We start from the raw sequence: 10,818 nt of genomic DNA on the forward strand, positions 1-10,818 counted from the left end.
CATCTGTTTATTCATTCAGGTATTCAGTCTTCAGAAAACCTGTATTGAGTGTATTGTACTAGATGCTATGAGTACAGATAGGAAAGGCATGGGAGAAGTAAGCTAAGCACATAGCACAGCCCCACGGGAAGCACAGTGAGAGAGAAGGGATGTCAGAGTGTTGTTCTTCAGAACTGCCAGACCACTCACTCCACTGTCACCGACCACGGTGAGTGCGCCTCACTTGTGAGACATACTGTGCTCTTCTCAGAACCCTAGCCGAGTTCCACCTCTCACTAGCTTCTGCAAAGAGACCTTCCATGCAGTTAGAAGGCCAGGGCAGGTGCTTTTCAAAGAGAGGCCCCAGATTTCCTTCATCAGGATAAAATAGGAGCCTACTATTAAAGGTGGAGTTTCCTAGACTCTAGGAAACTGGGACTTTGCTAGACCACAATCTCAGAGACGGAGCCCAGAATCTGTATTCTGATTGAATCCCCCAGATGTGTTACTCTACTTGGAAAGAATTGAGAAGCATTGGTCTAGAAAACCAGGTGAATTGAGCACGTTTTCTGAAAGTCACATTGATGGTAGGCTTTTAGGCAAGAGACTGCAAAAACTATCATTGAACTCTCCACATTTCAACTGGAAAAGAAGTTGGTGAGACTTTTGTTGCTGGGAAATGTCCCTGATTTCAACATAATATAATCCTGCATGCCTGCCGTGTTTACTAGGGAAAGCTATTCCTGAAGTTGATCGCAGGTCTTTGTCTTTCCTATTATATCCTTCTCTTTAATAAAGTATCAGGCTGCTGAGGTGGCCTTCAGTGGCATTTTAATGTTCTGCCAACAGCGGGTGAGAAAGTAGTCATAAATCAGAAGCCAGTCAGGCACGGGCAGACCTTAAAATGTACCACCCTGAGAATATAAAAAGCAAAGTTACAAGGAAGAGATAAAAAGCAAGGGGACCAAGGCATATTTTATGAGTCTTTATATAAATCATATCTTCTGATTTCTCATTTATAGACCAAAATGTTCCAAAACTCTTCCCTCAGAATAGCTCAAAGGTTAAAAGCTGGAACAAAGTAGAAACCATTCCCTCAAGTAAACAGACAGCATTGACACGGCACGACCTCTGTTACAAAAGAATGTATGGCAGTGACCCTCTCAAATCTAGTGCCCAGCCCACGAAGTGATCTCAACTATGCCAAATGTTACCTGTTTGAGTTAACATGGAATGTTCAGTCTCCTTAAGAAAGTGCCTTAAGAAACTCAGTTTAATTAAAGAGGAAGGCAAGGAACCTGACCATTAAAATCAAGTATGACAATTACCAAAATAGAGAGGGGTGGTATAAATTCATTTCAAAGGGAGCGTTTGAGCCAACTGGGTAAAACAATGGAGAAGAACTCACTTCCCTTGAGGAGATGACACATACGTGACTTGTGTTGAAGTGAAATCAATCAAACTAAAGATAAGGAAGAAGTAGATTACAGGTAGAGGAAACTAGAATTACAAATAAATGTTGTTATATCCTTTCAGTTTCTTACCAAAGAGAGGAGGGAAGGAGAAAATTATCTTTCCTATGAATCATCTATCACTTCTCCAAAGAAGACACGGCTCTTTAATGCTAGTCTCTCCTATTATGTCATACCAGGTTAAAGCAAATCACAAGTAAACTCTCATTGACTTCAGAAAGGAAAAAAATATGCTGAAGCCTACATTGTTGAATGATAGAGGAAACAAACTCCTGCCTGAATAGTTCATATCACTTCTCAGGTCCCCCGCATCTAGGTCTCAACCCTTCTGCTCTACAACAAAAGAGGAGCCCGGGACTTCACCACCACACTCATCTCTTCTCCTCTACGAGATCACATTTAAAAATCTAAAAGTAGCGATGGTGAGAAATGGCTTTCTCCAGCTCGACTATATGGTTCCAAAATGTGGAGTCTTTTTATTGTGTGGAGCCCGAGGGAGATATAACAAGTGGACTTACGAGTGTCCATCATAATTCCACAAATCATTAAATTGGTATTTCATGGAAAATCAGGTAATATTTATGCTGGGAACTCTTGTGGCTGTCATTAACCAAATGATATCTCAGAACATACATTCTTGTGCCTTGGTGAGTCTGCCAGTATGCCTAATTTTCTTTCTCATATACTTAAGGAGGAAAAAGTGTTATTAATATCAAGGAGAAAAAAGTAGACAATTCAATAAATATTGTTGAAACAATTGGCTAGTCATAAGGGAAAAGATTATAATACTCAGTGATGATGCCCAGATAAATTGCCCAAAATCAAACTCCACCGCTGTCGATTTTAATGCACAGTGACGCCAAAGGACAGGGGTTTCTAAGACTGTCAATCTGCACAAAAACTGAGCGCCACATCTTTTTCCACCAGAATAGCTAGTGGGTTCAAATTGCTGACTTTTCAGTTAGCAGCCCCGAACTTTAAAACTATGTCAACAAGGTTCACTCCAGATAACTTAAGGATCTAAATATAAAGAGACAATGTTCAAAACTTGGGTAAGAAGACCAATAAAATACTTTATTACTTCATACTTGAAGAATGTCTTAGGTAAGTTCCAAATGGTACAATCCTTCAAAGGAAAGTTGATAAAATATAGCATAAAAACATAAAATATCTGTGTGGGTGCCATCAGCAATATGAAAGAATAGCCTATAGACAAAACATCTGTACACACATCATTGACCATTGCTTTACATCTTGAATTTCTTAAGATCTTCTGTAAATCAATATGCAAATGATAACCCAATAAATAAAGAAAAGAATCTTGGACAAATAATTTATGAAAGAGAAAACCTGAATGCCTAATAAGCATATGGAAACAATCTCACTAGAGCCCAGGAAGTGCAAATTAAACCACAGTGAGATATCATTTCCCACTCCTGAGTCTGGAAATACAGATTACTAAAATGAGGGGGACGTGGAAGCACCCACATTTTACTCTATTACTCACTGCCATGGAGCCAGTTCTAGCACATGCGACTCTGGGGAGGGTGTGAAACTGTCATGGGGACAGACACCCTCATCTTGCTCCTATCGAGTGGCGGTGGATTGGATTGAGCAGCCCACAGCTGCTCACTGGAGCTTGCCTACTGGTGCAGGCAGTGAGAATTAGGGCATGTGCTGTGCAGAACAATTTGGCCAGGGACACTGAAGTTGAATATGCTCACACCTTCCAGCCAGCAATTCGACTTCTATGTATATATATATATATATTAGAAGAAATTGCATATATATTAGAACTAATGAACTACTGCATTACTAGTAGCAAAAAAAAAACTACTTAACTATCCATAAAAAAGGAGAACAGATGAATACATTATGGAATATCTACATAATGGAATTAAAATAAATGAAACAGAGTTAAATTAACCAACACAAAGAATTCCCAATACCATCAGTTAAAAATGAACAAGTTTCAGAATGAATAAATATGCATACTTATGTATATGCATATATATACAGAAATATATATCCAAAAATTTTAATACGAAAAAAATATTATTCTATGTTTGCAGACACATAAGATAAATGGGGGAAGTATAAAAACACGCATGGAAATGTGAAACACCACACCTCTGACCGTGACATCAGTTACCCCTGGGAAATGAAAGGACTAGAATTAGGCGGGGCCACATGGTGTGTAACATTTATTTTAAAATCTGAAAACAATATAGCATTGTTTATGACTTTATAAAGTTAATTGTTGGGTATTAGGTATTCTTATTGTATAAGTGTTCTCTACTTTTTGCATATGCTAATTTCATCATGAAAACACGGAGATGAAACAAAGCAATTGTTATTTGCAGAAGATCGGAATATAGATCAAGAACCAGGGGAAAGCCAAGAGCACTGATCAGAAAATTCAACATAAATATCCAGAAACCATGGGGTCCCAATTTATACACAATTTACCTGTGCAGATGTTTGGATGGGGAATGGATACCTTTTCTAATAGATGCCAAAAACAGAAATATCAGGAATAGACTTAACAAAACTATGCAAATCCTATGTTAAACTATTAAATTTTGAAAAGAGACTTTATTAACTTTGAAATATTACATATCGTCTACATCAATATTATCATGCTCAGATGCAGAATAGGAGGTGTAGAAAGGAACAAGAGTCAACGAGGGGTTTCAGCTAGTTACTGACCAATTAAAGCTGGGATCCACTTCCTTAAACTCAGCTGAGTCCTAAGCGAGATGGTCCCATGGTCAATTTCCCATCACTGGAGTTCAGCTTTACTGTACTGGCTACTTCAGGGAACAAAGGAGCCTCCAGCGACGCGGGTAACCTTTCTTTGTCATTCCTGAGAGAGTCCTTCCTTTCTTTGCTAGAGATGTGTTTGCGTTCTTTGTCTCTGCTCCCACTGCCCCCTCTTGTACTTAACCAGCTGCCACCAAGTCCCCCTTAACTCATGGAGACCCCGTGTGTGTCACCAGAGAGTGTTCACTGTCTGCACACTCAGAGACCCCCTATTCTTCACACCTCATTTTAGAGCTAAATCCTTACCTTTGATTCTCAGTCTGAGCCTTTCACCCTTGACATTCACAGAGAAACCAAGAGAGCTGTCCTGTTTTGCACTGGCAAGCCATGTGTGTGAGCAGATATCACCACTCTGGGTTTACTTGTGCCATGAGCACAAGGGTGGTATTTCCAACCCACCAGCCACTCTGAGGGAGAAAGATGAGGCTATGTGATCCTGGAAAGATTGACAGTCTTGGAAACCTGACGGAGCAGCTCTAGTCTGTACTACAAGGTCATTATGAGCCCAAATTGACTCTATGACAATGGATTCACCTAGGATGAAAAGCGATTCTGTTTCCATCAATAACAACAGAAGCCTACTGTAACATTTTGGCTCAGGATTTATAATGCCCACTTATTCATTTGCTTTTCTTGAATTGACCAATGCTCATCAGTTTTGAAACAAATGCTCTATGGGTACTCAGATCAGCCATTCACTACCATCAAGTTGATTCTGGTTCATAGTGACCCCGTAGAATAGGGCAGAACTGCCCCTGTGGGTTTCCAAGACTGCAACCCTTTATGAGAGTAGAAAGGCGCCTCTTTCTCTCATGGAGTTGCTACTGGTTCTGAACTGCTGATCTTGTGGTTAGCAGCCCAAAGCCACTGTGCCCCCAGAGCAACCAGATCCCAGAAAATGTGCCAGGAGGCTATAGGGGTGTAGGGAACAGGCCAAAACTGACCCGTGCACTTGTGTTACTTCTTGGGGGCAAAGGGATTCATCTCACAGGTTTTAATAGGATCTCCTTTATTGGCAAAGTCTGCCAATGAGGCTGAAAGCCCTCCCAACATAAAAGATAATGTCCCATATGTCATAATAAAAAAGGCACTGCCATTGAGTCTATGCTGACTCATAGTGACCCTGTAGGTCAGACAAGAACTGCCCCTGTGAGTATCTGAGACGGTAACTCGTCATGGAGGAGAAAACCCCATCTTTCTCCCACAGAGGGAATTGGTGGTTTCAAACTGCTAGCCCTGTTAGTAGCCCCGTTCATAGCATTACACCTTCAGGGCTCCTCTCCATGAGTGATAGTCGAAACAATAAATAGATTTTACCTACATTTTAAATCATCAGAGCGTGGATAAAGACCATATTCAGAAGAATATTGGGACTGAAAGGAAAATATCAGGAGAAATAGAAAAACAAAAGCAAAAACAAAAAGCCCACTGACGTCGAGTAATTGTGACTCAGAGTGATCCCGGCAGGACAGAGGAGACATGCTCCCTCTAGGTTTCTAAGACTGTACATTTTTACAGTACATAGCTCCATCGTTCTCTTGTGCAGCAGCAGCTGGTTTTGAACCGCTTGCCTTGCAGTTAGAAGGCCAATGGAGACCCAGTTACATCACCAGGGTTCTATAAATAATAAAAGCTTATTCATAGACTTTGGGTAAGCCGCTAAAGAGGCTTGAGGTTTTCAAAGATGAGATGGTTCCAGCTCATGACCAGCAGATGTCAGCAAAACGAAAGAAAAGAAATTAGGTCGTTTCTTTGCTTAAATCAATTCCCAAGGCTTGCGTTGTCCTGTAAGCTTGGACTGCTAAGCAAAAGTTCACCAGTTCGAACCCCTCCACCACTTCTCAGAAGAAAGATGAGCTTTTCTGCTCCTATAAATCTTTACAGGCTCAGAAACTGCATACAGTTTTTCTGTGTTGGAATCGACTTGAGGGCAGTGGATTTGGTTGTTATTTTAATGTGATCCTCCCAAGGTGGGAGGAGGGAATCGTTGCTATCACATTGGCTCCAACTCAGGATGACCCCATGAGAGTCAGAATACAGCTGTGCCCCGGAGGGGTTTCAAGGCTTGGACCCTTCAGCAGCACACTGTCAAGTCTGTCTTTCAAGGCAGGCATGGATGGACTTGAACTCTCTCTCCATTAGCAGGGAACATGTTGACCATCTATGCCACCTAAGGACTCTTCCAAGGAGAAATTTCACTTTTTGTTCAAGAATTTGCTGGAAAAAAGTCCAGACATCATGGGATAGTATACGCCTGACTACCATCAGGCTGATGACCCAATGGAGAGTTTCTGAAGCCGTCAATCTTTACAGGAGCATATAGCCTCCTCTTTCTCAATCTATACAGGAACAGAGAGCCTCATCCCACTCCCTCAGAGGAGCTTGGGGGTTTGAACCACTGACCTTACAGTTCGCATTCCAATGCTTCCCAACAGTGCCATGGACTGCCAAAGGAACAAACAAATCTTTGTTGGAAGAAGTATAGCCAGAATAAATGCTCCTCAGAGGCAAGGATGGTGAGACTTCATCTCATGTACTTTGGACATGCGAGGGGGTACCCCCCCCTAAAAAAAAAAAGGCAAAAAGCTCTCCTGGGCAGAACTTTAATAGCACGCACTTTTCGTGCTAGGTGAGTACTGGGCAACTCTCTCTGAGTGCATGCACCCAGTGGCATCACCAGGGAAGGTTCTCACTGGTCACAGTGCATTTTTTTGTATAAGCAGTTTTTCTTGAAATTCTTTTTTTTGGGTGGGGGGCAATTTAAGAGAAACAGCATGCGGCTGTAAAAATGTTTCCTGCTTGGGAAAAATGCTGCAGAAATTGTTGTGGTGTTGATCGGTTTACAAGGACAGTGGTATGGGAAAAGCTCAGTGAATGAAGTGGTTTTCTCATTTCAAAAAAGGTGAGATATAGATAGGTGACAAATGTTGTTCTGGATGTCCATCAACTTCCCAAAAGGTTGAAAATGTCAACTCATAGTGCATTGGGAGTTCATTCCAACAGATCAGACTGCTAATCAAATTTTCTATTTAGAGGTTCTAATAAGTATTGAGTAAGAGCGTGTGACAAAAAAGGCCTGATTGTGGCAGCTGGGGGACTGGTTTTGCCACCATGACAATGCACCTGCTCACACAGCCATCTCAGCCTGCCAGTTTTGGGGCAAAAGACAGCATGCTTCTCTTGCTCCACACACTTGACTCACCTCACCTCACTCCCTGCGAGTCCGTCTTGTTTCCAAAAAATGAAGAGGAACATGAAAGGACAGCGATTTGACGACACAGAAGAGGCGAAGAACAAAATGAGGGGGTGCTGTCAGCCAGGCAAACAGATGAGCTTGAAAAATGTTTCCAAGAATGGAGTCGCAGATTTGACAAATGTATTAAGTGCAATGGAAAGCACTTTATAGGTGATAAGGTTGGTTTGTAAAAATATAATTTAATGCCTAGCTTTGGGGGGAAAATTCCATTTTGGGAGGGGCTACCTCCTCTTATGATCAGGAAAATCAGTCCCTGGAAAAGGACACCATACCTGGTAAAGTAGAAATGAGGAAGCGCCTGGGAAGATGGATTGACATAGTGGCTGCTCAAACGTAGGACGAGTGTGAGGACTGGGCTGTGGTCCGTTCTGATGTACTCAGGGTTGCTATGAGTCAGAACCAGTGCCAACAGCACCGCATACCAACAACAAGAAACAGAAGGTTCTGGGGCTGGGTTGCTGTGGCTGTGTTTCCTGCCTGTGTTTCCTGATCCTAAGAAGGAGAAGTAGACTCTTGGAGTCTTGGAGAAGTACACTCTTCCTGCCCTAACTGTGCTTATGGGATAAGAAAGAAGCCCCCTTTCCCCCTCTTTCTCAGAAAGCTGTGCTCTGTACCTGCTTTTGGACCATTAAGAGAGGGCTACATTTTGGGAGTGAGCACAGGAAAAATGGTCAAGTATGTGCTCTGCTGAATTTTAGTCCTGTGGACTACCCGGGTGGCCTGCCTCCTGAAAGCCCCAGTTCTCCTGTGCTCCGCTTGACTCAGCTCAGACTCCACTGGAGTTTAGAGGAACCCTGAGTGGGGAAGAATGTGTGTGGGGGTTGGGGGGGTGACTGGCTCTGTAGGGTAAGGTGACCAGACGTCCCGCTTTTGGCGGGACAATCCTGATTTTTAACAATTTTTCCCGCATCCCGCGGCGTTTTTAAAAAGTCCCAATTTTTGGAAAGAATGCACGACAAGCTAGGATATACGGTTTTTGGCTGCCATGTGGCTATTTTGCCAGGATATGACTTTTATCAATGGTGTCCCGCTTTACCAATGGTAAAATCTGGTCACCTTACTGTAGGGATCTCAAAGCAGGTTTGCTGTGGCAAACAAGATTCAAGCGCAAGCATGGGGCATCCAGGCTCTCAGGAGTTTCTCAGTCTCACGGGCACAGAGGGCACACAACCAGTTTTTAGAAATGCTATTCTTGATGGCTCAGGGTAATTATTATAAACACCAACTAAAATCAGTCACTCTCAATTCATGGTGATCCCATACATGCGAACGGAACTGTGCTCCCCAGCACTTTAAAGGGAAGCTCTTTCAGAGCAGATCTTCGGGCCTTTCTTCTCAGGTTCCTCTGGGTGGACTTGAACTTCCAACCTTTCAAACTGTGTGCTGAACAAGTTTTCACTCCCCCCATCCAAAAAAAAAAACCTGCACTGCCATCTGACTCATAGTGACCTGCTGTGTGTTTCTGACACAGGAGTAGAAAGCCTCGTCTTTCTTCTGAGGAGCTGCTGGTGGTTTTGAACTCACAGCCATGCAGATCGCAGCCCAACCCATAACCACTACACCACCAGGGCAGGAATTCCAAAACTGCAGCTACTCTACTATATTATATTCCATCCATGGTGATGTATGGAACCCTGGTGGTGTAGTGGTTACCTGTTGGACTTCGATCCACAAGGTCAGCAGTTTGAAATCGCCAGCTGCTCCTTGGGAAAAAGACTGGGCTTTTTACTCCTGTAAACAGTGACAGTCTTGGGAACCTTCAGTAGGGGGGGTCACTAAGACTCAATATAGCAGTGAGTTGTGCATAGGCCTCTCTGCCCCAACATGAAATGACCGCAATTCATGGATCATTTTGAGTAGTTCATTCTGAATTTTATTTCTCTACCTTTAATTCCAGTCTGCCCGAACTACCACTGTTAATGTACTTAAGACAGACTAGTTGCCCATTTCTAATCTACTTCTCCTAATTTACTATGGGCCAGATGGGAAAATGTGGAGAAACTATGTAGAAAATCAGCATAAATGAGATTAGAATACAGATTCCAGTGGGTTTCCCATAGGAAGACGAACAAGTTTCACCATATGGATCTGATACACCAGCTTTGAACCCCTAGGGGCCTTTATAGCTTCCAGCCAGCTGATTGTGTTGAAGACATTTACCTAGGGGAAGTGTGGCTTGTAAGGATATTTTTCCCACTTGCCTTTATTTTAAACTGGAAGTGTTCTGATTCTTCCAAAACAAGGGATAAATAAAAAACCTTCTGTTTTCTCTTAAAAAGTCTTTACATTCGTCATCTCTTTGCACTTAGGAGTTTTGCATCAGACTATACGTGATGCTCGATTCAGACAAACAGGTGCCTCGGCCAAGAAAAGCCAGCTGGCCCAGGTGTTTGTTATTATGGCGAGAAACTGAAACCAGCTGGCCAAAGTCAAAAGGAATATACTGGAAGGACACCGGGGAAGCTTACAGAATCAAAGAACAAGATGAACTACCAGGTCATAGATGCTTCAAGAACCCCAACACTGAGAACCTGGACCCTCTCCCCAAGCAGTCATCGTGCGTGGGACACAGCTCTGTACACATATTCCTTAAGGACAAATCACTTGATTGCTTCCGCAGTCAAATGTCTCCATCTCTGGTCAAATAAGGGCTGACTAGGAGTCAGTATAAAACAGACACATCGGGCATTTTATCAAGATCCTGGAAGCCATGGTAAATTGAGATTACTACAATGTCCTTGGCACTTATTTCTCAGCATATCTAATTTTTATCCTCCACGGGCTCTCTCCCAGGCACGGTCTCCAGCAGGCATTATTGCTTTGCTCTGGTGAGCTGAGAAAAGTCCATGCCTTCCACTTACTTGTCATTCACAAGTTTCCCATGTTGGTGAATCTGATTTTCCATCGTGAAGTTGATTGTAGCACCAGACACATGCTCACCATAAAATACCTTCATTTTCGACTTGTAGTCTTCATCTTGGAAATACCGGATCATATCAGGGAACCAAACCGTCAGTCCATAGTAACTGAAATAGAGAAGACAAAATATGGGGTTAGCAGCAGGCTTCATTCCTTCATCATCCTACTCTACAGTCCTGAGTGGAGATGCTCAGGTTCCTAGAAAGTGGATTAAAATGGTCCAGGAATGAACATCTGGTAATATAAATGATCATATTAATAGATCTATGGAGAATAATCAAGACCATCTCTACAGATTCTGAAAAAGTGTTTGATAAAAATCAGCATTCATTCCTGATTTTAATAATACCAATAAATTAGGAATTGGTG

At 42.4% G+C, this 10,818-nt stretch overlaps 1 protein-coding gene across 1 annotated transcript in view; it reads right to left on the bottom strand.

Annotated features, from left to right (window-relative positions):
* Positions 1 to 10,818, bottom strand: part of SV2B (synaptic vesicle glycoprotein 2B) — an 84,826-nt gene that overhangs the window by 22,068 nt on the left and 51,940 nt on the right. The window contains exon 6 of the mRNA XM_004709890.3: positions 10,392 to 10,556. Within this exon, the coding sequence (XP_004709947.1) occupies positions 10,392 to 10,556 (165 nt within the window). The remainder of the gene's footprint in view (positions 1 to 10,391; positions 10,557 to 10,818) is intronic.

The sequence above is a fragment of the Echinops telfairi genome, unplaced genomic scaffold (genome assembly GCF_000313985.2).
Source record: "Echinops telfairi isolate 266 unplaced genomic scaffold, ASM31398v2 ScPeMD7_7409;HRSCAF=8447, whole genome shotgun sequence".
Classification (NCBI taxonomy): domain Eukaryota; kingdom Metazoa; phylum Chordata; class Mammalia; order Afrosoricida; family Tenrecidae; genus Echinops; species Echinops telfairi.